The 25,363-nt window shown below is 58.0% G+C and overlaps 2 protein-coding genes across 5 annotated transcripts; both read left to right on the plus strand.

The window, feature by feature from the left end:
* The first annotated feature begins 1,955 nt into the window (after positions 1-1,955).
* On the plus strand, positions 1,956-14,052 carry LOC149310241 (uncharacterized). 4 transcript variants are annotated; one of them, XM_089533973.1, is made up of 17 exons: positions 1,956-2,022; positions 2,251-2,357; positions 4,641-4,822; positions 5,351-5,466; positions 5,691-5,858; positions 6,479-6,917; positions 7,508-7,612; positions 7,899-7,977; positions 8,761-8,993; positions 9,086-9,328; positions 9,855-9,953; positions 10,547-10,740; positions 10,879-11,053; positions 11,289-11,445; positions 12,175-12,328; positions 13,178-13,289; positions 13,500-13,772. In XM_089533973.1, exons 1-17 carry the CDS (start codon positions 2,005-2,007, stop codon positions 13,673-13,675), a joined length of 2,757 nt encoding a protein of 918 aa, XP_089390099.1. In that variant the 5' UTR covers positions 1,956-2,004; the 3' UTR covers positions 13,676-13,772. The 4 variants fall into 4 exon arrangements, with proteins under 4 accessions (XP_089390099.1, XP_089390101.1, XP_089390102.1 ...); XM_089533975.1 differs by lacking the exon at positions 13,500-13,772 and having other exon boundaries at positions 12,574-13,271; XM_089533976.1 differs by lacking the exons at positions 10,547-10,740; positions 10,879-11,053.
* A 1,296-nt stretch (positions 14,053-15,348) lies between these two features.
* On the plus strand, positions 15,349-25,317 carry ASIC3 (acid sensing ion channel subunit 3). Its single transcript, XM_089531487.1, has 11 exons — positions 15,349-15,959; positions 17,753-17,903; positions 18,497-18,624; positions 18,981-19,131; positions 19,894-19,950; positions 20,084-20,237; positions 20,483-20,574; positions 20,956-21,035; positions 22,466-22,543; positions 23,067-23,128; positions 24,837-25,317. The coding sequence occupies exons 1-11, from the start codon at positions 15,423-15,425 to the stop codon at positions 24,913-24,915; spliced, it is 1,569 nt and encodes a 522-aa protein (XP_089387613.1). The 5' UTR covers positions 15,349-15,422; the 3' UTR covers positions 24,916-25,317.
* Positions 25,318-25,363: the final 46 nt, after the last annotated feature.

Below are 25,363 nucleotides of genomic sequence, written 5' to 3' on the forward strand. Positions count from 1 at the left end.
CAGGCAAGGAAAGGCAGGGGCCTCCTTTAAACCCATGGCCAGTCTGGGGAGAGAGGAGGAGGCAACAAAACAAGAGTGGCTGGCCAACAAGAAGGGAAGAAAGTGCTTTTTAACATCTTCAAAAGTGACCCAGAGTGAGGGGCAGTCTGATCAGGGGCCCAGAGGTGGCACTTTAACTGAGAAGGAAACCGGCCTCATAGGTTACACAGAATGGGCCAGATGGGCAGTGATGGACGGACAGACTGACCAAGAAAGGGAACTTGGGTCTTGAAAGGAGAGAGGAAGACGCTCGTCCAGCATGCAGCAGCCAGGGAAAGGCCAAAAGGGGACAGAAAACAAAGCTGCCCCTGTCCTTGGACCTGGGTGCAAATGTGTGGAACAGCACCTGCGCTTCTGCCCATCTTACCCCCAAACGAACATGGTGGAGCTGAGAATGAGGCATCCTGAAGGATCAAGGGGGCAGGCACATCTCTGCAGCATTTGGGGACTGGGGGGGAGGGTTAGGGGTGAGAAATGAGGGAAGTGTGGAGAAGTTAGAGAGGCAGTTGTGGCAGCTGAGAAAACCCCACTCAGAGTGGAGCTGCCATGAGGAAGGCAAATTCCACACTAGGCATCACTAGGAAGGGAATTAATCATGATGGCTGCAGTATGTGACCCACCTGCAACCCATGCTCTGCTCATGGGGGGCACCTATCCCAGCCATAATGCCTCCAGGAGCAGAGGCAGTCTATCTGCCAGTTCCACTTCCAGGCGACTGCAAGCAAGCAGTCGATGCTCAGAGCTGAATCTGTGGGCCGTTTCCTCTTGAATCCTCTGGACCACCACCAAGGCAACTCTTTGGCCCCGTGTAAACGTCAATGCTGGATGTGGTGCAGGCCTGTAGTCTGACCCACACTGTGGCCCTTCCCATCTCCTCACTTGGCTATTCTAAGGCCAGCTGACCAAACAGCGCAGGACCCAACCTCCAGCTTGCAAGGCTGGAGGTGTCGCCAAGTGCTGCTGATCTGCCTGGTGAGCGGAGATGCTTAGGACTGGAACTCAGGGCAGGCAGCCGGATTCTGGACCTGTAGCCCCATTAAGTGCCTTCCAGTGTGATCAATGGGGGACCTGCCACAGGCAATTGGCCTCTGACCCCACTACAGCCCCCCCTCCCCAGCACCATCCTTTCAGTCCCTGGAAGGGAAGCGCATGGCACCTCTGCCCATGTACAGAAGGCAAGCAGGCCAAGCGCTGCTCTCAGCACTTCTTTGCTTGCGTTGGGGCACTTTCAGCCTGAGTTAGCTTTAACGCAATGGGGTTTCTTGGAAAGATGGGAAGGGCCCCTCTCTCTGCTGGGGTCAGAGATCTGGACACAAAACAGGTTCAGTGAGGCGAGGAAGGGAGGGAGGACGGGGCACCCTCTTGGCCTGGACTGACCCAGGCCGGATGATGGCCCTCTTAGGTGGGTCTGGGTCCTGGGTCCTGGGGGGGGTCTGGGCCAGGAAGGGGAAGGAGGAGGCCTAGTGGCCAAGCCTCCTCAGGACTGCACTGGAACCAAGAGATGGCCCCAGGAGGACCCCAGCGATGGGGAGGGTCTCGCTGCCCCTCTGCATCCTGGAGCCAGGGGCCACTGAGGGGGGCAGGGAAGGGAGTGGGGGGCTTGAAGAGCCAAGGCCCGCCCAAGGAAAGCCCCTACGGCCCCCTTCCCTTTGGACTGGAGGGCCTTTGGAGACCCCCGACGGGCCCAAAGGGCTCCCTGCTGCCAGGCCTTTCCAGGGGCTTCTTCTGCCTCTGAATGCTCCTAAAAGCCAGGGAATGGAGGGAGAGGAATTGGGGGGGGGGGTCCAGGGCCTGCGAAGGGGAACCGGAAGACCAGAGCGCGGTGGGCCCTGGCTTCCCTCGCCTCTTGGGGGCGGGGAGGGGGCGTGGCCTGACGCCGCCCTCTGACCCCGGGCTCCTCGGCCAATCGCAGAGCGCCTCCTAGTCGGCGGGGACTTCCGCCCCAGAAGAGGGTTCGCCGCCGCCATGGATCCGGAAGCCCCGGTGAGCAGCAGCAGCAGCAGCAGCAGGAGGAGGGCAGGGAGGCCCCGGTCTGGTCAGTGGAGGGGGACCCCGAGGGGCGGCAGGCAGGCAGGGAGGGAGGGAGGGAGGCCCGCCCTGCCAGGTAGGACAGGCGCGATGGCAGGGGGCACGGCGGGAGGGCCTGGCAGGGGCCCGCTGCCCCTTTGACGCCCCCGCCTCCCTGCCTCCCTCCCTGGCTCCCCGCTGCAGACTTTGGGGGACCTGCTGCTGAGCCTCTACGAAATGGGCTTCTCCGAGGGACAGGTCCGGGCCGCCCTCCGCGCAGGATGCCTCAGCGCCCCGGAAGCAGCCAACTGGTGAGAGAGAGAGAGAGACCCAGGGGACCCCCACCCAGATCCCCCGCGCCCCCTCCTCAAAGTGGAGACTCTGACCCACCCCTCTTCAAACAGCCAAGTGGGGAGGGAAGGAGGGAGAGACACAGGGACCCCCACCCAAATCAACATCGGCCCACCCCTTCGGCAGACTGGGGAGTCAAGGGGACCCTCACCCAAACCAATCCCACCGACCCTTCCTCAAAAGGCCAAATGGAGAGTCAGAGGTCCCCACCCAAACCAGCCCCACCGACCCCTCCTCAAAAGGCCAAATGGAGAGTCAGGGGGCCCCCACCCAAACCAGCCCCACCGACCCCTCCTCAAAAGGCCAAATGGAGAGTCAGAGGTCCCCACCCAAACCAGCCCCACCGACCCCTCCTCAAAAGGCCAAATGGAGAGTCAGGGGGCCCCCACCCAAACCAGCCCCACCGACCCCTCCTCAAAAGGCCAAATGGAGAGTCAGAGGTCCCCACCCAAACCAGCCCCACCGACCCCTCCTCAAAAGGCCAAATGGAGAGTCAGGGGGCCCCCACCCAAACCAGCCCCACCGACCCCTCCTCAAAAGGCCAAATGGAGAGTCAGAGGTCCCCACCCAAACCAGCCCCACCGACCCCTCCTCAAAAGGCCAAATGGAGAGTCAGGGGGCCCCCACCCAAACCAGCCCCACCGACCCCTCCTCAAAAGGCCAAATGGAGAGTCAGAGGTCCCCACCCAAACCAGCCCCACCGACCCCTCCTCAAAAGGCCAAATGGAGAGTCAGGGGGCCCCCACCCAAACCAGCCCCACCGACCCCTCCTCAAAAGGCCAAATGGAGAGTCAGAGGTCCCCACCCAAACCAGCCCCACCGACCCCTCCTCAAAAGGCCAAATGGAGAGTCAGGGGGCCCCCACCCAAACCAGCCCCACCGACCCCTCCTCAAAAGGCCAAATGGAGAGTCAGGGGGCCCCCACCCAAACCAGCCCCACCGACCCCTCCTCAAAAGGCCAAATGGAGAGTCAGGGGGCCCCCACCCAAACCAGCCCCACCGACCCCTCCTCAAAAGGCCAAATGGAGAGTCAGGGGGCCCCCACCCAAACCAGCCCCACCGACCCCTCCTCAAAAGGCCAAATGGAGAGTCAGGGGGCCCCCACCCAAACCAGCCCCACCGACCCCTCCTCAAAAGGCCAAATGGAGAGTCAGGGGGTCCCCACCCAAACCAGCCCCACCGACCCCTCCTCAAAAGGCCAAATGGAGAGTCAGGGGGCCCCCACCCAAACCAGCCCCACCGACCCCTCCTCAAAAGGCCAAATGGAGAGTCAGGGGGCCCCCACCCAAACCAGCCCCACCGACCCCTCCTCAAAAGGCCAAATGGAGAGTCAGGGGGCCCCCACCCAAACCAGCCCCACCGACCCCTCCTCAAAAGGCCAAATGGAGAGTCAGGGGGCCCCCACCCAAACCAGCCCCACCGACCCCTCCTCAAAAGGCCAAATGGAGAGTCAGGGGGCCCCCACCCAAACCAGCCCCACCGACCCCTCCTCAAAAGGCCAAATGGAGAGTCAGAGGGACCCTCACCCAAACCAGCCCCCCCCCCCACTTGTATTTATTATGGAAGGGATGCCAGACAGCAGGCAATAAGATCAGCCTAAAGGTTCAAAACACAATTGGAAGCGAAGGGAATCCACTGCCAAACTCTGTAACACTTTCAACAGCAGGGTTTAAACCCTTTAAAAGGGTTTAAAATGCTGTGAGGCAGCGTTAAGGGCAGGCACATAGGCAGTATTAGTCCCTCCTTGCCCGGCTTTAGCTAAAACCTAGGTTCACGCATAAGCCCTTCACAAACTGAAGTTGGGGGGGGTCTTCTTGGCCTTTTCCACATTGCGAGTCCCAGCGCTTGGGTCTACCATTAGGGCTCCATCCCTGGGATTTGTAGTGGCACCTGTCCTCCCTGGCAGAGAGGGCATCTGGATCCCAGGAAGGTGCCCTGGTGACCAGTGGAGTAAGAGGGAGCCCAAGTGGCGCAGTGTGGAAGGAGCCCTCTTGTGCCATCCAGCCCCAGATTCCCCCTTTGAGGACGCAGAGACCCGTGGCCACCAGGCTGCCCCACAAGCAGTGGTTCTGCTCCCTTTAGGAGGGCAGAGAGGGCAATGGGGTGGGACCGGATCAGGGTGAGTACAGTCCTGCGCATGGCTGGCACACTTCTGAGGTCCTGCCAGGGAGTCCATCTTGGTGCCAGAGCACCCTCCAGCACAAGCGATCTAGGGCCACTGCACACCTCTTTTTCTTTCCCAGGTTGCTGCAAGAAGCTGGAGAGCAGCAGCAGCAGCCACCACTCATCCTGCAGGAGCAGCAGCATCACCGCAACCCCCCAGGAGCCCCAGACCAAAGAGCAATGGATGCCTTCAATCCACCCAGGCAGCCCCTGGTGGTCCTCTCAGGGCCAGATGCCCCCCGCCTGAGCCTCAGGTCGCCAGGTACGTAAGACCCCCACCCACCCACCACGCCTGGCATAGAGGCAGAGGCTGGGCCCAGAGTGGTCTGTGGGATCCTTTGGAAAGGCCCCCTCCCCACTGCTCTCATTCCCCCTCCTTCTGCCCCACTGGCCAGGCCTGGGGTGGGCTTCCTGGCACGTCCAGGGGACGGGGCCTTCTCGGTGGACACCCCTCCCAGGACCAGGAACTCGCAGAGACTCTAGAGGGGTATTTCTCCATTAGCAGCAGAAGACTTTCCCTATTCCAACAGGCTTTGGGGAACTGCTCTACTCAAAGGGGGCTTTTCTTGATGTGTTATGCTTATTTTAGTCCTTGCTGTCAACTGGAGATGCTTCCCCCGGTTTTAATTCCTTAGACAGCCAAACACCATTGTAAAATCACATCCTTTATCTTCACTTGCATTTCTTTTTATGTTATATTCCTGTCTGTGTTTTGGTCTTGGGGTAGAGTCTGATTTAACTCATGCTACTCAGTTCAGTACAACAGCAGCCCCTCTTGCCTCCCATCTAGACCCCAGGCTGGATTTGGCCACAGAAGAGCCTCATGGGAGAGTGGAGAGCCAGGCCTTGGCCCAGCGGGAGCAGCTGGCTCAGCAGCTGAGAGCCGAGAAGAGGAACAAGAGGAAGGTGGGAGAATGTGTGGCCAAGCCAAGGTGCCCCCCTGGTCAGTGGCAGGACTGGTCAGCAGTCCAGGAGGGGTATCCCTGGGCCCTGCCCTGTCTTGCCCTGGGAGGGTCTCCATGCAGCTGCAGCTTGGAGGGAGGTGGCTTGGAGGAATTTCCATCCTATGTCTCTCTCTTCAACTGTCCATGGCCAAAGTGGCCCTCCTCATGCTCTCCTTCCTCTCCCAGGAACATGAGCTGATCTTGCAGAGAATAGCCGATGACCGAAGGCAGGTCCAGGTGAAGGCACAGCTGACCCAGGCCTTGCCCTCCACCCAGAGCCTTCCACCATCAGAAGTCAGAACGCAGCAGCAGCAGCCCCACACCTCTGAAGAAAGTGGACAGTGCCTCCTTGTGGTGAGATGCCCCATTCCTTAGCCTCTGAATCCAGGGGGGCTGCCCAGAGGCAGACTCACATTCGCACAGGCTCTCACACACAGAGAGAGAGAGCTGCAACCAAGAGAGTGGAATGAGGCTTTGCAGTGTCCAGCAGGGGAGCAATCTCCAATTTTTGTGTTGGTTTCACTGTGCTCCATGCATAACTCATCCTGCAAATTGCCCTGGGATGGAAGCCAGATAAGATGCAGGGAAACTGAGGCAAAAGGCTGTACTTGTCCATGGCCACCCACTGGGCTTTTGTGGCCATGGTGGGATCCAGATCCCTCTAAGCTCAATGACAAGATGGAAGTAGACCCAGCTTTCTGGGTGTGAGCCATTGCTGTTTAACTTGTGAGGGTGTCCTGTGCTTTCTTAGCCTCAGCTTTCCATCTGTCAAATGGGCATTTCTGTTCCTGAGAGGGGATGGACAGGAGAGATCAGAGTCAGAAATAGGTAGCAACTCCCCCCCAAGTATGAGTGGGAGTCTGGCCAGGTTGGGGTTCCCTGCTTCCCCCTCCACCGATTCCCTGCAGATAATGAGGAGCAGCTTGGGCAGAGTGCCCTCTTCCCTCACCACTGCCACTTCTCTTCCCCCCAAGGTCCGCCTCCCCACAGGGGCCTCCATCCGTGAGCATTTCCCAGCCGACTCCCCCCTGGAGACCCTCCACCAGCGCCTCCTGGCTCAGCACCCGGAGCTCTCCCCATCCTCCTCCTTTCTTCAGACCTTCCCCAAGAGACGCTTCAGCCCAGCTGACTTCTCCTCCACCCTGCGGGATTTGGGCCTGACCCCCAGTGCCACCCTCTGCCTTGTGGATTCCCCACCTTCTGGGAGCCCCCATCTGGATCCCCAACTGCAAGCTCTCTCTGAGGGGTCCAGCCAACTCCAAGCGGGGGAAGGAGGAGACCTCCGTTCAAAGGGGGGCCTGGCGCTTGTGCTCCATTCCCCAAAGCAGCTGCCACAGGGGGCCCCAAGGCAACAGCCGGGAGGAGATGGCAGCCGCCTCGGGGGGCCCGACTTTCCTGAGCATCACCGCTGGGGTAAGCTACCCTTCGGGGGGGGGGGCACATTTTCCTCTCCTGCATACTTTCTCTTGGGGGAGAAGGGAGCAAAATGGAAAAGTGGACAGGGATGGAGGCACCACTGAGAAACACGACTTTATTTCAGCTGGAGCTTTTGCGGATTCAAGATGATGCTCTTCCTGAAATAAGGCAGGGAGAGTCGCAGGTTCTACTGGGGTCTTTTCCATATGCACCCCCTTGTGTCTCCATTCCCCATTTAATGCAAAAATGGAGTAACATGGGCATCTCTTTGAAAACTAGTTTCTTTGACGGAGAGGAGGCTCTGAACAGTCCCCTGTGTTTGACCTGGTGTGCCCCTTGGTACTAGCGGCCCTGGCTTCGCCCAGCCCCACCTTTTCTTTCTGTCTTTCTGAGCATCCACGATGCTGATGTCTGAGTGGCTGACCATCAGGAGCCCCATTGGAAGACAGAGAGGCGGAGGAGACTTTGCCCAACCTCTGCCTTCCCACTGCCTCCCACCTCCCAATTTTCATCCCTGCATCTCTCCATCCTGTTTGTGGACAGTGGACTCCCCCCTCAAGGCTCTGCTCTCTCTGACTCTCCTGCAGGCCGGGGACAGAAGTTGGACTCGCATGAGGAGCCCATGGAGGAGGGCCCTTTAGAGAGCATGGGGCAAGAGGTGCCTGAGGATGAGGATGATGACCATCTGCCAGGTTAGCCTAGGCATTGTGGGGAGGGGCAGGCAGGAGGGGCAGCTCCAGGAGGGTCTGGGGATGGCTGGAGGGACCCAAGGAGTCTGGGGGGGAGCACAGCCGTGTTTCTGATCCCATCTGAGCCACGGAGGGCTGTGGAGCCCCTGGATGGCTGGCAGAGAGAGGGCAGAAGACCGGGGGGGGGGGGCTGGGCTGGCTGCCCATGTCAGGGCTCCTCTGTGTGTGTTGGGAGGCAGTGACCCCCATCCTGACAGGGGACAGGTGGATGTTTCTGTTCTTGCCAAAGGTTTCCCGCACTCCCTGGAAGGTGCTCGAAGGGCTATGGGTTTCAGCCACCCCTGGCCTGCAGCTGGCAACCGGCTCAGGTATGCAACTGTCTGGTCCTGCAACCTCTGGAGGGGTTTATGGGGGATGGGGTGCGTTGAGGGCTCATTTTAGGGTCCAGGGCAACTAGGGCAGTGAGTTGTCCCTGAGAGGGTGGTGCTGTCTGGGCTGTGCCCACTCACATTTTGGCATGGGAAAAGAGTTATGGGGAACGTAGGATATAAAGCTGGGGGAGTTGAAGGACTGCTCCGTTAGGTCAACTACATTTCCCTCTGTGGTTCATGGCCTCTGGCACCATGCAGATGGGGATTTGGAGTCCTTGTCAGCATCATGGCCAAACACAAACAGCTGTTGAGTGGCCCAGGAAGGGTCATCCTGGCTGCTGGACAGCTGGCAGTGCAGGGCTGGGAGCTGACCAGGAGGGGGCCACCTTTCCTGCCAGCCACCTGCACTTACTTTATTCTCTGCTGACATGAGAGGAGGTGGTTGCGCCTGCGTAGTTCAGTCTCTTTCCCTTTTGTGCCGGGTACACTCTGGGAGCCCCCATCTTCCCATGTCTGTGAGGTAACACTGTACTCCATGCAGGGGACCCATTACCTGACAGTGGGTGTCTGGAGTCTTGGCCTGTGAGCATATATAGTAAAACGTTCTGGGGTTGAGACCTCCTTGCTGAAGGGCGGGGGTCTTTCTCTGCCATGGTGTCTCCCCCCATTCATTGACTTAACACCCAGGAGGTAGGTTGGTTCTTGGTAACAAACCAACTGCGACCAGTCCCAGCTCAGAACACCCTTCTTCTTTCACCCCACCCCACCCCACCCCAACAGTGCCACAGGAGAGAGCGGGGCTGAATCTCCAGAGCTTCCGCTGGCTGTGGCCCGAGCGGCCGAACGGCGCCTGCAGGAGGCAGCCACTTGTGGACGCGAGAGAGAGGAGGAAGAGAAGAAACAGCGTGAGCAGAGGGGCTTCCCTGGCACCACAACCCCCCCAGGACGTCTCCACCCGGCTGTGCCACCCCTCTTCCAGCTGTCCCTACAGGGGACTGTGGCCCTGCTCAAAGGTAGCCCCTTCCCTTCTACCTTCCCACCTTCGCTCCCCCCACCCCCTGCGCCTCCTTAACAGTCTTGTGGGCTCCTCTTCTCTTCCCGGTAGCCCCCAGCAAGCAATACTGCAGCAGCCTCTCTGCCTTGACGCCTGAGCTGGCTGAGCACCTCCTGGCACACATGGCCCAAGGGGGCCTCCTGAGCCCTCGCAGCCTGCGGCTCTTCTTCGGGTGCCCCCTCCAGAGGCTGCGCCTGGACTGCTACCCCTATGCCACCAATGAGCTCCTCCGCCAGCTCCAGGCCTTCCCAGCCCTCCGGCACCTCAGCCTCTTCTCCTGCTCTGTCATCACTGGTGAGCATGCCAGGAGGGGGGGTCTCTCTCACCCAGCCTTTGCCAGATGCCCCCACCTCCAGCCCTCCTGTGTTGTGCTCTGTTTTTGGGGGGGGGGATGGCGCTCCCTTTTCTGCCTCTCTTTATGGCAAGAAGAGGGTTCAAACTTTGCCAGTAACTATCTGTGGGCCACGTGGCTGTCAGGTGGTATTGCTTCCTTGGCATCATCTGCTCTCAGAACAGCTCCTACTCACAATGTCCTGCAGCAGAATTCAAGCCACCTGTTCAGTCCTGGTGGGGTGGGGGCTGGTGGGGCCTGGACCCATCCAGAAGCGCCCTGAGGCCAGAAAAGGCAAAAGTGGTAGTCCCAAGGGGGCGGGGGTGGAGGGGAAAGGGGGCTCACGAACAGTCAGAGGAGTGGGGAGCGTGGGATGGGGAGAGACTAATAGACAGGGATCTCCACTGGAAGTCTCCTATCCCCCCCCCACACACACACTTTTGACTGTGCTGACCAACCCCTCCTTGACCACCCCTCCTCTCCCTCCAGACCAGGGCCTCTCTGTCCTGCAACACCTCTCCCAGCTCCAGCACCTCAACCTCTCCGCCTGCGTGAAGCTCACCGACAAGTGCCTGCAGTTCCTCAAAGGTCTGTCCATCCACCTGTCTGCCTCAGCCCCACCTTCCCCCTGGAGTCATCCTTCCCTGGTTCTCTCTTGTAGCACTTTCCCTCCAGGCAGGAGAGGTGCCCCTGGCTGCCTATCAGAAGCTTCCCCAGGAAGGGGCTGGGGAAGAGCAAGTGGAGTACAGGTTCCTCCTCCACCACCGCCAGTGACTAGCATTTGGAGAACAGCATGGAAGCTGGTCTAGTGTTCTCAAGGCAGGAGTGGGTCCCACTTAGCCAGCCAGGCCAAAGGGGATAGGGGTCAAGCGATGGGTGTCCCTCTACCTTGGGGCCATTGAGGGAGGGGCATGAGGCATGCATCTGGCTCTGCCCAAGTGGTGCTGATTATTAACTCTGAATGTGTCTCAAGAGAGGCCAAGGTGGCAGATTAGGGCTGCCTCCTGCCCAGGGCATGCTTGCAAGTGGCCATGACTATGGATCCGTAGGCTTTGTAAGAAGGAAAGGGAGTGCTGTATTATCACATTACATCTTTTCATCAGGGGAGAAGAATACAGTTAAGACACACACACACAAAACACCTCTCCTCTTCCTGTCTCCTTGTGTTGCTCTCCTTGCAGGGCTGTCCCGCCTGTCCCACCTGGCGCTGGATCAGACGCGTGTCTCGGATCAGGGCCTGGCAGAGTTTCTGCCCTCAGCGCCCCCCACCCTCACCCACCTGAGCCTCAATCAGACAAGAATCACAGACAGCACCCTTGCCCTCCTGTCCCAGCATGTCCCCAACCTCTGGGCACTCAGCCTTAAGCAGACAGGCGTAAGTTGGGGCTGGGGAGGTCCTTCTGCTCAGCACCTTTGACACCCCAGGGGGACTAGTCATGGGGAGACATCCTTTGACAGCGGTTGTTTGGGAGCTTTCCCAGCTCCATGGGGTTAATCTGCCCCTCCCCCCCAGGTCACGGACGTTTCAGCGCTGCGGCACTTGGGGGCTCTGCAGGTGCTCCACCTGGACGGGACCCCTGTGAATGAGGCTTCCCTCCAGACCCTTTCCTCACACCCCTCCCTCTCCAGCCTGACCCTCTCAGGAGTCCAGTCGCTGGACGGCAACAGGGCCCTGGAACTCATCTCAGGTACCAGGCAGGAGGGCATCCATGGAGCCTTTGCAGTGGAAGCCACCTGAGTGCTTCTAACAACTGGCACAGAACCACTGCCGAGCCTCTGTGCCCACAGGGAGCAGAGCCACGTGGAAAGAGGGAGGCTGGACAGAGCAAGTGCCTATCATCAAACCCAAAAGCATGCCAACTGGGCATTGTGACCAGTGGGTACCTCGTCTTCCCCTTGCCCCCCACTGTGTGGCTCCTGCAGGTTTGCCTCTGGTGCATCTCTCTCTGCCCAGCCGCCACACGGTGACGGACATTGGCCTGGCTGCACTGTGCCGCCTCTCCGGCCTCATGGAGCTGGACCTGACAGACTACACCCATGTCACCGATGAGGGGCTGCGGCACCTGCCCCAGCTGAGCAGGTGAGGAGCAGAGGGCTGTGCATGTGCATCCCACCCTCCGAGGCCATGGGCTTCTCTAGGGCTGAGCTTGGGACCCCGGTTCCTGGCACATGAGGGGGAGGGGTTAAGCAGTAGCTGAAAGCATTCCTCTGGTGTGCACCAGAATTAAAACACTGGGGGTGGCCCCAGGGAGGAGGTTGGGTCCTGATGCCGGACCCAGTGGAGTCAGTGCCAGACTGCGTTCCTTTCTGCCAGGGTGGGAATTCTTGCCTTTCTCTGGTGTTGATGAACTGCAGCTCCCATCACCCCAACTAGCCAGCAGGGCTGATGGTGGAGTTGCAGTCCAACGACATCTGGGCAAACAGGATTGCCACTTGATAAATCAGAGTCATGTGGAACAGAGCCCCATTTAGCTTGGCTGGCCTTGCTTCTTAGTAGACACATAATGCTTACTGCTCTTGGGAAACCCCTTCCTTAGACAAGTTTTCCCTTCTGCTTGGAGGTCATGGGAAAGGCCCAGGAACTTTGGTTCTCACGCTTTACTCCTCTCCTTCAAATAGCTGAGGGTCTCAGGAGAGAATGTGGCCAACTGGCAGTGAGGAGGGGGCTTTGGACTTTGGCTCCCAGGATACCTGCCCACTGGCCCTGCAGTGGCTGGCAGTGACTTCTTGAGACCCCTTTCCTAGAGTAGCATGTGAGGCGGACAGTTGTGGGACTTTCTCAGTGCCTGCTTGTCCCCCCCATCCCCAGGCTCCGCCGCCTGTCGCTCTGCAACACGCTGGTGACAGACGTTGGCCTGCAACATGTTGAGGGCCTGGCCCTCCTTGAGGAGCTGCGCTTGGACCGCCTCAGGGTCTCCAGCACAGGGGTGGCGCGCTGCATCGTCCGTCTCCCTCACCTGCAGGTATTGGCAGTCCTGGCTGGGCCCCTAAGGGAACTCCATGGGGAGGGATTGCAGCGCAAGTAACCACACCTGGACTATGGGTTGGGTGGGCCATGACCCCTATCCCACCTGACCACCACCCCCCCCCCCCCACCTTGGTCAAAACTGTGAGGCAGGCAGCGCCTCACCCAGAGAATGGCTTCCTTTTTGCAGCAGAAAATGTTACACAGAGACACATACAGACCCTGTGGCTTCTCTCCTCCCAGGGTCCCTTTCCTCTTGACCCCATCCTCTTTCCCATCTCTTGCATGAGAGAAGCGTTGTCCTCTCCCCCCCCCAAAAAAAATCTGGCACTAAAGCACCCATCAGGTACAGTATGCTGGCCCTTTCCCTTGGATCTGTTTGTCTTTCCTCTCACCCTCTGCACTTCTCTATGGTCTCTGCGATGGGCCAGTGGGTTCTTCTGAGGCCAGCATCACAATCCTTTGCCTACTCAGAAGTAAGTCCCACTGAACCCGGGGACCTCTCTCCCAGTTGAGCCCCTCCAGGATTTTGGCCTGTTTGGATGGGTTTTCTCTGCTGGGTAAAGCTCCTTGCTGCCCTCCAAAGAGTGTGTGTCTGCCGTATGCTTGATGGAAATGGCACATGCCTCTCTCATGCACGATGCCAGGAAGCCACATGAGGGGCTGAGAACAGAGTACCACAACGGCCGCCAGGAAGGGCTGCCTGCCCAGACATATGACTTTGCCAGGGGGTGTAAATGCTTACTTGGGGGGCACTGAGCCAAAGAGCCAGCCCCACAGATCAGCATCCACCAACAGGGCATGGGCATCGGAGGCATGGGCAAAGGCAGCTGCTGTGCTTTTTCAGGTGCTGAGTCTCGCCAGCACGCCAGTTGGAGACACAGTGGCCAGGCTGGGCATTGCCCGCTGCAAACAGCTCCTCAAGGTGAACCTGAGCCGTACCCGCCTCACCGACCGAGGTAAAGGGCTGCCTGGGGACCCATCTGTAAAGCTGGAGCAAACTGGGCATGTGTGAGGGTATGGCTGCCGTCTCTGCTTCAGACACACCACCCAGAGCTGACTGTAAATCTCAGGCATGCTGCTGCGTCCTTTGGGCAAGAATAGCTGGTGGTTCAGGGCAGCCTCTCTGCTCCCCCCCCAAGCCTCACCTGGCCCCCCTTTCCTTTCAGGCCTCTGCTTCCTCCGCCATGTGTCCCTCATCCAGCTCAACTTCGATGGCTCCGGAGTAACCACTCTCGGTGTGGCCAGCCTCCAGGCCGCTTGCCCGTCCTTGGGCAGCATCCGCGCCAGCCACCTGCGCTTCCTGCCCCCAGAGGAAGTCTCAGACGAAGAGGGGCCCAGCTAGGTGGGGCCAGAGAGCCTCCTGGCCGTTTCTCTCGCCCCTTCCCAGGCCTCGGTTTTGTGGTTGGCTTGCGTTGGGACTGCTTTGATGGCTATGTCGCTGCAGGGCAAGAGGGGATGCACAAGGGACGTTTCCAGAGGGGGTCTTTGGAGTGTGCCAGTGCCTCCTTTGCTTCCAGACCAGAGGAGGAGGATCTGCGCAGGGGCTGAAGGAGAGCCCCTGTCTGGGGGGGGGGGAGGCAGACCGTGAGCAGAAATGCCAGCGGGCAGCAGAGGGGAGGGTGCTTGATTGCCATTTGTGCCTTCATATTTTGCAATTAAACATAGGACTGCTAACTAAATTGCTCCAAATTAATTTTTATAGGGGAATGAATTAATTAGCTCAAGGGAACAGCGGGAAGGCTTTTTTGGTAACTTTAAAAAGCAGGGAGTCTTTTACCTGTGTCTGCTAGTTCCAAGAAAGTAGATTCCAGAATGCAAGTTGAAATGCCTTTTTTCATTAATACAGCCAAAGAGATTACAACATTCACACAAACATTCATGCAAGAGCAAAGTATTTAAATTTTGGTTAAATGGGATATTTCCAATGCAAAGGCCAAAAGTCCAGATCAGAGGGAAAATTGCAAAGAAAGTGGACTCTGAGGGGTCTGGGTAGAATCATGCCTTCCGACTTCACCCAAGACTGGAAACAAAGGGCAAACAGCCCTCCTTTATACTTTTTCACCTTGTGGGTAATCTTTTGGGAAGGTTAGGTGATGGAGATGAAAGAGCAAACCCCTGTGTCATAAAGTGTAGCCATCCTAAACAAAAGAGGTGGCAGATTCGTTTGGCTTGTCTCTTTGACTTCCAGACAAATGAAATCAGAGGAATAGATTTTAATTTCAAAGGACACCTTTCTGCCTGAGTGCCCTTAGCACTTCCTGGCTGAATCTCACCTGGCACTTTCCACCCTCAGGATGGCGTTTGATACCCATTTGAGGCAAAAGAGGCTATTGGGGTACTAGGGTCCTCCACCTGAGTAATCTTTGCCTGGGGGGTTCAGGTGGGGTGAGCGGCTGGTGCTGAAAGCATTCTCCTGGAGGGGAACCAGTGGGGATTGTGCCAAGCCCCCCCACCCATTGCTCGAGGGGGGGGGGGGCCCTTGTCCCAGCCAGAAGATGGTGGGGAGGGTCGAGGTGGGGAGCATCCCCATGGAAGGCAGGGAGGGCCGTTTGCCCCAAACAGCTGCCATCTCATGCCCACCAGGTGTGGTGCCAGCCCCCTCGTAAAGGAGGGGAGAGCACACCAGGTGTTCCTGCTAAGGGTGGGGGGCTTGTGGCCTCTGCCCTGCCCCTCTCCCATGGCCTCAGGAGGCCCCAGTTCCTGCCACCTCTCCCTATGTATTGATCAGGAGGACCCGATCCATTCTCAGCTTGGGTTCAGTGGAACAATAAGGCTAAGCCTTGGGGAGCACAGCTTTACAGGTGACAAAGGGATAGAAATGGAGGCAGAAACAAACATAAGTAAAGAAAGAATATTCCGCCTCGAAGGCAGATGGTTGCTGGGCCTCTTCAGTGGCTGCCACTAGGCCTCTGCTGGCAACCGGCCAGGCATCCTTGGTCACCTGCTTGGCTCTCCCCTCCCTTCTTGGGATTGGCCGCAGCCGCTTCCCTGGACCTCCTTGGCTTCAGTCGGGCTCTGGCAAGCGCCTGAAACACAACCTTCCTGGCCAGTGGCATCATAGATGCACCTTCTGCCCACCTCTGAGGACCATGAAGGAGCCCCAAGAGGACCCACCGGCCCCCAAGCCCTCTCACCTGGTGGCCTTCGCCAGCTCCTGCACTCTGCATGGGCTCAGCCATGTCTTCCTGCCGGGGCCCTTCACACCACGCCGCCTGGCTTGGGCCGGGGCCGTCCTGGCAGCGGTGGGCATCTTCCTGTACCAGGTGGCTGAGCGGGTGCACTACTACCGGGAGTACCACCATGTCACCATGCTAGATGAGGAGGAGGGCCAGCTCCTGGTCTTCCCTGCGGTCAGCCTCTGCAACTTCAACCGCATCCGGAGGTCCCGGCTGACCCCTGATGACCTGCGCTGGGTGGGCCGGGAGCTGCTGGGAGTGGAGCCGCATGACTTCCCCCTCTACCTGCAGGCCCTGGGTGGGCCGGCCGCCGCTGAGACCCCCGGCCTCTTCCCCAGCACCACCTTCGACATGCGGGATTTCGTTGAGCGGACAGGCCACAGCCTGGAGGAGATGCTGCTGGGCTGCCGCTTTGGGGGTCGGGAGTGTGGCCCTGAGAACTTCACCACTGTGAGTCTGAGTCATTGGATGCCTCTCTTCACTGGACACATCTTATGCCTTGAGGACCCACACAATGCACAGCCACATGCACAGCCACAGACATCCAGGTTATCAGGCCATGGTTGGAGGCACATTGCCTAGCTGGCAATGTAGCCACAAGAGGACGGGCAACTGTGCCCTTGGCCTGCTGCTCCTTGCCTCCAGGCCACCTCACTCTCCATGCATCCAGTCTCTGACCCCTTCCCATGCCTCTGTAGGGAGTTATGGACTGTGCCAGACCCACCGTGCTCCACATGTCTCCCACAGCTGCAACATGGCAGGCTGGCTGGAAGGGCTGCTGGCTCCATGGCAGGCGGCACATGGCACATGTCTCCCCTGGTCCAGGCCCCAAGCCCCATGGGGTGCTAGGGTGGGGTGGGGGTCCCACTGGAACTCTGCTGGGAGCTGAGGGTGAAGTTGAGCCCAACACTGTGAGGGCCAAATGTGGACTGAGTTGCCTCTGCACATGGGCAGAGTGGACTCCCGTGCTTGCTTCCTAATGTGGGGTTTCCATCTGTTCCGGGCAATGGGGATGGAGGCTGTGGGTGGCAGCTGTTTTGGGTCCAGGGAGATGGAGGGTGGGAGCTCCTCTCTGCCACTCACGGATGGAGGCCGAAAAGGTGGGGTGTCTTTGGGGGGAGTGCAGTGGGGTCCTCAAGAGGCTCCTGGGGCCCCTGCCCCCCTCCTCCCCATTGGCAGATCCACTTTTGACTAGGAGTGCTTGCCCCCCTCCTCTGGGTCCCAAAGGCTCCTCCGGTTTCGCCTCAGTGCTGAGTGGCCGCACTCTCTCTCTTTCTCTCTCTGAAACCTGGCCCAAAATCACTGCCAAGGGGCAAAGATGCCAAGTCGGCAGAATCTGACCCCAAAGCAAATGGTGCAGCAGCAGCAGAAGCAACGGTTTTGCTCAGCGCCAAGACTTTGGGGGCAAATTCTGGGGCCAGAGTGAAATGGGGCAAAGCGTGGCACAGCCTTGCCAGCAGCTGCCACTGCCACAGAGTTGAATGAGGCTGGAAAACCTCTGCTCAGCACATCACCAAACTGAGTAAGTAGTTCTGTCTTGAAGAAGGGTGAATAAAGTATCTCAGTGCTATTCACAAAAGTCTGGCAGAAGTAGAAGCTTTCCTGAAAAATGGAGGAAAAGCCAAATGTGTCAAGTTTCAGCACTTTTAAGCTTGCTGTACTTCTAGCTGATTTGGCCATTTCTATGGCCCATCAAGTAGCACATGAGTGGCCATTCTCCTCAGGCTGTTAGCTCAAGAGGTACCTTCTTTGTTGTGGTTAATGGGCAGGAGATTCTTTAGGCTTAAAATGACAGAAGGCGTTTTGTCACATGCAAAGTGGGTTGCTGTCCCTCTTCAGTTGCACTGTTTAACCTCCTGCCAACTTTAAACTCTTGTAAAAACGCCACTTCTCTCCCTTTTCTGCCTGAAAAAGGCATGGACCATCCTCAGCCTGCCCTGCCCTGAAGGGCCAGCCTTTGGGTCTCTCCTCGGACAGAGGATCTCTGGGCCACCCTGGGCCCTGCCTGGGTTCCCTTTGGGATGCATTATCCTCCTGTAAAACTTTGCAGAGCCGTCTTTAAGCCTCTTGGTCTTTGCATGTGTGTGTTTGTCTGTTTGGGTGTGCAGACAGAGCCACAGTGGGATTTACAAAGGCAGCCAACATGAATGGCTTTCTCTGCAGTGGGCATGCAACCTCCAGCCTCCATGCCAGGTGGTCCATCCATCCATCCATGCCTGCTTCCCTCTCTTTCTCTCCTGCAGATCTTCACTCGCCTGGGCAAGTGCTACACATTCAACTCTGGTGCCCCAGGCTATGAACTCCTCACGACGGTTAAGGGTGGCACTGGCAATGGCCTGGAACTGACCCTGAACGTCCAGCAGGACGAGTACCTGCCCGTCTGGGGAGACACAGGTGGGTGGCTGGACATGGGTGCCAGGACAGATGGCCACCCTGGCAGCAGTTACCCTGCCCCACGTAGGCTTCCACGGGGCATCTTAGGGGGCCACCTGGGATGCCCGGCCTTTGCTTGTTGTTGCAAAGGAGGAAAGGGGGAAATCCATTTCTGGGACTGTGGAGGGGCAAGGGCAGGGGGCTACCTGGTCAGGTTGCAGGCAGAGAAGAACTGTGTTTGGGGGCCTGGAAGGGGCCTTGCTGCTGGGCCATGGGGCAACTCTCTTTCCTTCCTCTCTGGCTGCAGTTGCTGCTCCCTGGTTGCCTCCAACCACCACAGTGTCCCCCTTTTCCCCAATGGGGCTTGGCAGTTGTTGTGGTGGCACTTTGGGGCACCATGCAAGAGGCCAGTGAAGAGTCTCTTGCACAGCATCTGAGATGAGGGACATGTGTGAGCATGTGCCCCTGGGTCTGAGGAGCAGTCAGGGGGGCTCTGGGTGGCAAAGTCGGGGGCAGCAGACCCACAGCTGCACTCACAGAGACAGGCCTTGAGAAGAGCCAGGTGGCAAGCCTTGCCCCCTCCCCTTCCTGCATTTCTCTCTCTTCCATTGCAGATGAAACCTCCTATGAAGCTGGATTGAAGGTGCAAATCCACAGCCAAGACGAGCCACCCTCCATTGACCAGCTGGGCTTCGGCGTGGCCCCTGGGTTCCAGACGTTTGTTTCTTGCCAGGAGCAAAGGGTATTAGCCTGGCTTGGGACCTCCACCCTTTGTAGAGGAGGGGGCCCCTCTGAGTGCTGTCCCCCCCCCTTTGCCCCTCTCTCTGCACTTGGGGGGGGGTCTATCTGGAAGTTCTGCTTTCTGAGTCTGGGGGTCAAGGGGCACGCACCCACCTGGCAACTCTGAGCACCAGCGCTCCAACTGGCGTGCACTGGTGCAAGGGCAAGGGGGTGCTCACTGGGACCCCAATGTTTAGAGCATGGGGGACTTGCTTGAGCCGTGCCAGCCAGACCTCTGGCCGTGTGGGGTTACCAGGGGCCATTGGGGTGGGATGACCTGTTCCCCACAGCCTTTTCCTTAACTGTCTCTTGCCGCAGATCTTCTACCTCCCACCCCCATGGGGCATCTGCAAATCTGGCCCCATCGAGTCTGCCTTCTTCACCAATTACAGCATGGCTGCCTGCCGCATTGAATGCGAGACGCGCTACTTGGCTGAGAACTGCAACTGCCGCATGGTGCACATGCCAGGTTTGGGGAGGGCAGTTGGGGGCTACTAGAGGGGTCCTGGGTGGGTGGAGAATCATATATATAAATAAAGTTATTTATTATTATTTATTTATACAATTGATAGAGTTGAAGAGACCCCCAAAGGCTATCCATCCAGCCCAAACCCCTTCTGCCGTGCAGGAAGACACCGTCCAAGCCCTCCCTGCAAGAGATTCCAGCTCAACATTAGGAGGAACCTCTTGACAGTAAGAGCTGTTCAACAGTGGAACACTTTCCCTCAGAGACTTTGGCGGAGTTTCCTTCTTTTTAGGTTTTTAAACAGAGGCCAGATGGCCATCTGTAGGGGATGCTTTGATTGTGGGTTCCTGCATGGCAGAAGAAGGGGGTTGGACTGCATGGCCCTCGTGGTCTCTTCCAACTCTATGATTCTATATGGCCATCCAGCCTGTCTTTAAAAACAGCCTCCAAAGAAGGAGACTCCACCACCCTCCACTGAGGCAGCAGCGTCTTCCGCTGTTCAATAGCTCTTATCCTCAGGATGTTATTCCTAATGTCAATGTTTGGGTCCACATGGGTCCCTCCTAGTCTCTCCTGAGAGTGGTCATGGCATACTTCTGCCACAGGAGGACCTTCTGTGGCCTGGCACTTCCTTTGATTTTGGTGCCCAAGGTCCATGCAAGAGAGCCATGGGGTGCAAAAAGTGCTGGTTCTTCCCCCAAACACACCCTGCCTGCCCCCCCCCCGGCCTGCGTGGCCTCATTGGCTTCTCTCTGTCCTGCCCAGGTAATGCCATCGTCTGCACCCCAGAGCAGTACAAGGAGTGTGCTGACCCGGCCCTGGGTAAGCAGGAGCGGCGCTTCGTTTGGCACATGTGTGGCACTGCTCTTTATGATGCTGGAAGGGGCTGGAGCTGAAGAGGGTGGGCCATCTCACACCGGTCAGCCCTGACCCCTCCCTCGCCCCTTTGGCCCAGGCTTCCTGGTGGAGAAAGACAACGACTTCTGCTCCTGTCAGACCCCCTGCGAAATGGTGCGCTATGGCAAAGAGCTCTCTGTGGTCAAGATCCCTAGCAAGGCCTCAGCCAGGTACTTGGCCAAGAAGTACAACCGCAGTGAGGAGTACATTGCGTGAGTAACCGTCACCCCACCCTCCCTATTCTGCCCCAAGGGGGGTTTTCCCACCCCCTCCCCTCCCCTCCCTCTATGAAGTGCCGTCTCCTGTGTCCAGGGGCAGGAGACCCCTCTCCAGTTGGCCAGAGGTCAAAGGGAGCACATCCTCTCTGGGTCCGTCTGGGGCATCCCTGGCGGGAGGGTGGTGGGTTCGGTGGGCCAGTGGGTGAGCGATCCTACCTCTGCTTGCCCATTGCGTCCAGGGAAAACCTGCTGGTGCTGGACATCTTCTTTGAAGCTCTGAACTACGAAACCATTGAGCAGAAGAAGGCCTATGATGTGGCCGGGTTGCTGGGTGAGTGGCACCAAACAGGGTGAGGGGTTTATGGGACCCTCTTGGTCAGACGCAGAGCAACCCCCTTCTTGTGCTTCTGTTTGTGTGGAGGTATCAATAGTGGGGTGAAAAGACTGAAGCACAAGGGGTCCCAGGCCCTGGAAGATGGGAAATGCCCCTCCACCGGAAAGGTTCCCGTGGAGTAAAAGGGGGGGGGGAGTGAAGGAAGGCAGAAGTAGCAGTTACTCAGGCTGGGGGCCCCACACTTTGAAGCCCCCCACCATACTACATTGCAGACCCCTGCTGAGGTTGACTGGGGGGTGATGGAGGAGCCATTGACATGGGGAGGGGGTCTCCTTGGGCAGAACACCCTTCCCATGAAACCTTGTGCTGCTCCCCTAGGAGACATTGGGGGCCAAATGGGTCTCTTCATCGGAGCCAGCCTCCTGACCATCCTGGAGATTTTTGACTACCTGTACGAAGTGAGTGGCCAGCGAGGGGCACAAGGGTCTGGAGCCAGAAACGGTGTGGTCAGCAGGGCAGTTGGAAAGGGTGGGAGGCTGGGGAGGGGGCACTGACTTTTGAGTCCTGCCCTTTAGGTGGGCCAATGAAAGGGGAAGGGGGCCACCATGGCGGTTAAGCCCCTGTGCCCTCCACTCACGCCCAGCACCCGCCCCCCGAGGCAGGCCACTGAACCCCAGGATGGGCTGGACCACAGACCAGGAAAGCAGCCAGGAAGTGCTGCTGGGGGAATTGAGGGGCAGAGGAGGAGGATGAGGGGGCAGCACTTGCCTCCGATTGGGATCTTCTTCCAAGGGGGTCTCTCCCACTGTCCTGGGGTCTCAATTCTCCCCGGCAGGGAGATGGCCACACTGGGATTCCTAGAGCTGGGAGGGATCCCCAGTGGCCTCCCCGTTTCAGCCCTTTGCTCATAGCAAGAGATCCACCTGGACTAAAGCATCCCCAGAGAATGGAGCTAGCTCCCCAGCCTCCTTTGGATGCGTCCTGAGAAAGAGACCCCCCACACACACACCTCTCCAGGCCATTGGTTCCATCACTGATCCACTCAGACCACCAAGAAGTTCCTTCTCGGGTTCAATCGAATCCACCCCCTGGATCTTCAGACCATTGGACCTGGTCCTGCAGCAGTCCTTCAGCCGTTCACTCACCCAGCTGCCCTCCCCCTTGGTCTGGCCAGATCTTCCTGGCTCCTGCCCTGAGCTCCCCCCTCCCATATAATCCGCCTGGCACACTCAGAACTTCCGGGACTAAATTGTTGAAGGTCCCTAGATCCAACCATATACGGACCTCACAGAGGGCTTTTACTACTCTTGCCCCTTCCCTTTGGAATAAGCTCCCTGTAGAGCTTCGCTCCGCCGCCTCAAAAAACAGTTGAAAACATATCTATTCCGGCTGGCCTTCCCACCTTAATTTGTCTATTTATTTTTCCTGCCCCCTTTTCCCCCTTTTCCCCCTTTTGACCCTGGATCGATGTAACTTTTTAATTTTTTTTCCTGCCCCTGACATCTGCATTTTCCTATTTTACTGTTTTCCTGTTTTTTGTAGTAATGTTTTTAACTGTTATATTGGATTTTAACTTTGTATTGAAATGTTTTTATAAATTTTGTAAGCCGCCCTGGTCATATCCATGGAAGGGCGGGGTACAAATAAAATTTATTATTATTATTATTATTATTATTATTATTATTATTATTATTATTATATACACACATGGGGGGGGCATATCCCCTCTCCAACCCAAATGTGCCCCCTGCCCTACAGCCAAGGGGGCAGGAAGGGCACCATGGAACTGGGGAGGGGGGTAAGGGCCTGGCTTCTCCGCTGGAGACTTAGGTGGGACCCTCTGCCATTTTCCTTCCTTCTTTTCCTCCATTCTGCTGCTTCCTGGCAGGTTCTCCGAGAAAAACTTCTGGGCTTCTACCAGGCGAGGAAACAGGCCGCAAGGAGGAAGAGCGAGAGCAACAGCCTGGTAATATGTGGGCCTCCCCCCAAAAGGCCCCCCCATGACCTTCTTCCCCCTCATCCCACAGTTGGGGGCCATGCCAAGGCAGCCCCTTCCCACCGTCCCCCTCAGGTTCAGGGTCTCCCCATTCTAAAAGACTGACTTCCCTGAGCAAGGAGAGGGGGGCTGGGGCAGGGGCAAGCGCTGTTGCCTCCCCTTTTGGGGGGGGGAGTCTTGTGTCCTAGGTCCTACCCAACTTTGTGGGCTTGCTCCTCCAAAGGGAAGGGGGATTCAGAAGAACTGTAGGCCCAATCTTGCCACACATACCCCCAGGGCATGAGAGGGAAAGGCACTCGACATATGCTCAGAGGCACTCCCCCCTCCATTGGCTTCATCATCTTCATCCCAGGCCCATTGGAGAGAGGCCTCTTCCGGGGCCAGGGAACCAGTTCCTGCACCTCATTGCTCTCCTCTCTGTCCCCTGGCCCTTCTCCCCTTCCGTCTCCATCACCTTGGCCTCCCTCTCCATCCGGCTGCCCACCTGCACCAGGAGTACATGGATCTCCCACGTGGCCCAATGGGCAGAGGCCAAGCACCACCTCGTCCGCCCAGGTAGGGCCTCCTTTCACACTTTGGGGGGCACTAGTGGGGTCCCCACTTCCTTCTCTGGGGGGAGGGGACCCCCTTTCTGCCAGCTGGGCTTTGGCTGCAGGATCCATGCTGACCAGCAACCGCTTGCTGCCCATCTGCCTCTCGCCTCCCCACCCCTCCGGGTCAGAGCATAGCTTGCAGCCTTGGTCCTCTGGATGCTTAGGATGCCCTGGATCCCTGACCTTTGACTTTGCAGCTGAACTCCAAACCATTGGGAGGGCCAAAGGCAGTCTCACAACCCACAAGGTCCCCCAACTCCTACTCTCTTACACGCACACGCGCACACACAGATGAAATGGGGCTTGGGGAGGGAAGAAGAGGGGTCCCTGACTCTGGCTCTCCCTCCCACTGAAGTAAGGTTGCCATAAGTCAGGACCTCCAAACCGGGACAAATGTAGGACACTTTTTTTTAATTGGAGGACACGCAAAAAAAATTGATGGTTTTTTAAAAATGTAAATCTAAATGCATGTTTCTTAGGCATGATCAAAATGGAGGACATTTGGGCATTATTCCTAGACAGATGGCAGAAATGGACTTCCCTTTCTGGCCAAACCAACCCCCTCCATTCCAAAACACACACAACAGCACATTTGGGCATTGAACATGGCTTTACTTAACATGGCTATCGTTGTTAAAACAAGGCATTAAAAGCACCAAAAAGACACAAAAAAGACACTTTGGGGGGAAAAAACTTTTGGAAATGGGCACCCACCTCCTCCTTCTCATCCTCCTCCTCTTCTTCCTCTTACTTCTTCCTCCCCCTCCTCTTCCTCTTCCCCATCCTCCTTCCTCTTACTTCTTCCCCCTCCTCTTCTTCATCCTCCTTTGTCTCTTCCTACTCCTCCTTGGCGCCATGCACCAAGAAAGGGCACTTTTACCTCCCCCTGGCTGGCCCAGAGGCTCACTCCTCCTCCTTCTCCTCCTCTGAGGCTCCACCTCCCTCTTGAGGCTGGCCAATAGCAGGCTGGGACTGGAAACAGTCCCGCCCCTGCCTTTCTGCCATTGACCAACCACCCTGAAGGGGACGAGCGCTCCCTACATGGCCCCGTTCACGCGCGGGGCAAACATGAGCTGGCGCCGGCCACAACCCCGAAGGAAGTGCTGCGGGCGGCGCAGCCGCTCGAAGGAGGAGGTAGGTGGGTTGCATGCCGTGCGCGTGCAAAAAAAGAAGAGGGCAGGCTGCGCAGCCGCACAGAAAAGGAGGTGGGTAGGAGGAGGTGGGTGGCCACTGCGGGAGCGCGCGGGGGAGGAGGTGTGCCGCCCGGCCTGCAGCGAAGGCAAAATCCGGCCCCCACTCCCTGAATTGGTGGAACCAGACCGGGACCGGGCCAGTTCCGCCAAAACCGGGATTGTCCTGCCTGCAGGCGGGTTATGGCAACCCTACACTGAAGTCCAGCACCCCCCTTTTAATCTCTGGGCTTGGCTCTCCTCCCACAATGGAATGCCCAAGTTCTTTCCAGTTGCTCCCAGGTCCCCCTTGCCCTTCCTGGGGCCATATCTCCATTACTCAGCTCTCCTTCTGCAATAAGGGTGGGGTGGCGGTGGCAATGGCTGGGCCAAGGTGTGCCCATAGCTACACATGTGCAGATGCACACATCACTGTCCCCCCCAGCATCCAAGCGGGGGTTTGTTCTAGTAACCCCCATTCACCTGCTCTCTTCTCCGCAGGGCGCCTGCCACATGCTGCGCGGTCAGTCGGACAGCCTCGGACACCCCCCGCGCCTCTTACCTGGTCACGCGGCTCTAGGCCACCTGGAGGAGTTGCCCTGCTGAAGGCACAGCCACGGCCACTGACTCCATACGTCTATCCCACCGGACCAGAGCCAGCTTGACACAAGCAATGTTGTTTCACTGCGGTCACTGAGGAAGGGGACTGGCCACCACCACCCCTTGACCACAAGCAAGAAGGGCTTCAGGACACACAGGGCCTCCCATTATGGGTTCCCGACCCATAGGAGGTGGTGTGTGTGGGGAGCCTCAACCGCCTGGCCAAGTGCCGGACACGTACAAGGCAGTGTCGCATTAAAGTCAGCGCTGCTTGGATGCTTTTGTGGCACGGGGCAGTTATTTGGGGACACCCCCCCCCCCAATTTGGCTCTGCATCCCACCTCGCTCCAAGCAGGCTCAGGGGGCTGTGAAAATGTAAATGCTTCAGCCATAGGTTCCTGTCTTGGCAGGAGGCTGGATTGGATGAT

Source organism: Sceloporus occidentalis, unplaced genomic scaffold, assembly GCF_023333645.1.
Source record: "Sceloporus occidentalis isolate IW3139 unplaced genomic scaffold, rSceOcc1.0.p SCAF_7, whole genome shotgun sequence".
Lineage (NCBI taxonomy): Eukaryota > Metazoa > Chordata > Lepidosauria > Squamata > Phrynosomatidae > Sceloporus > Sceloporus occidentalis.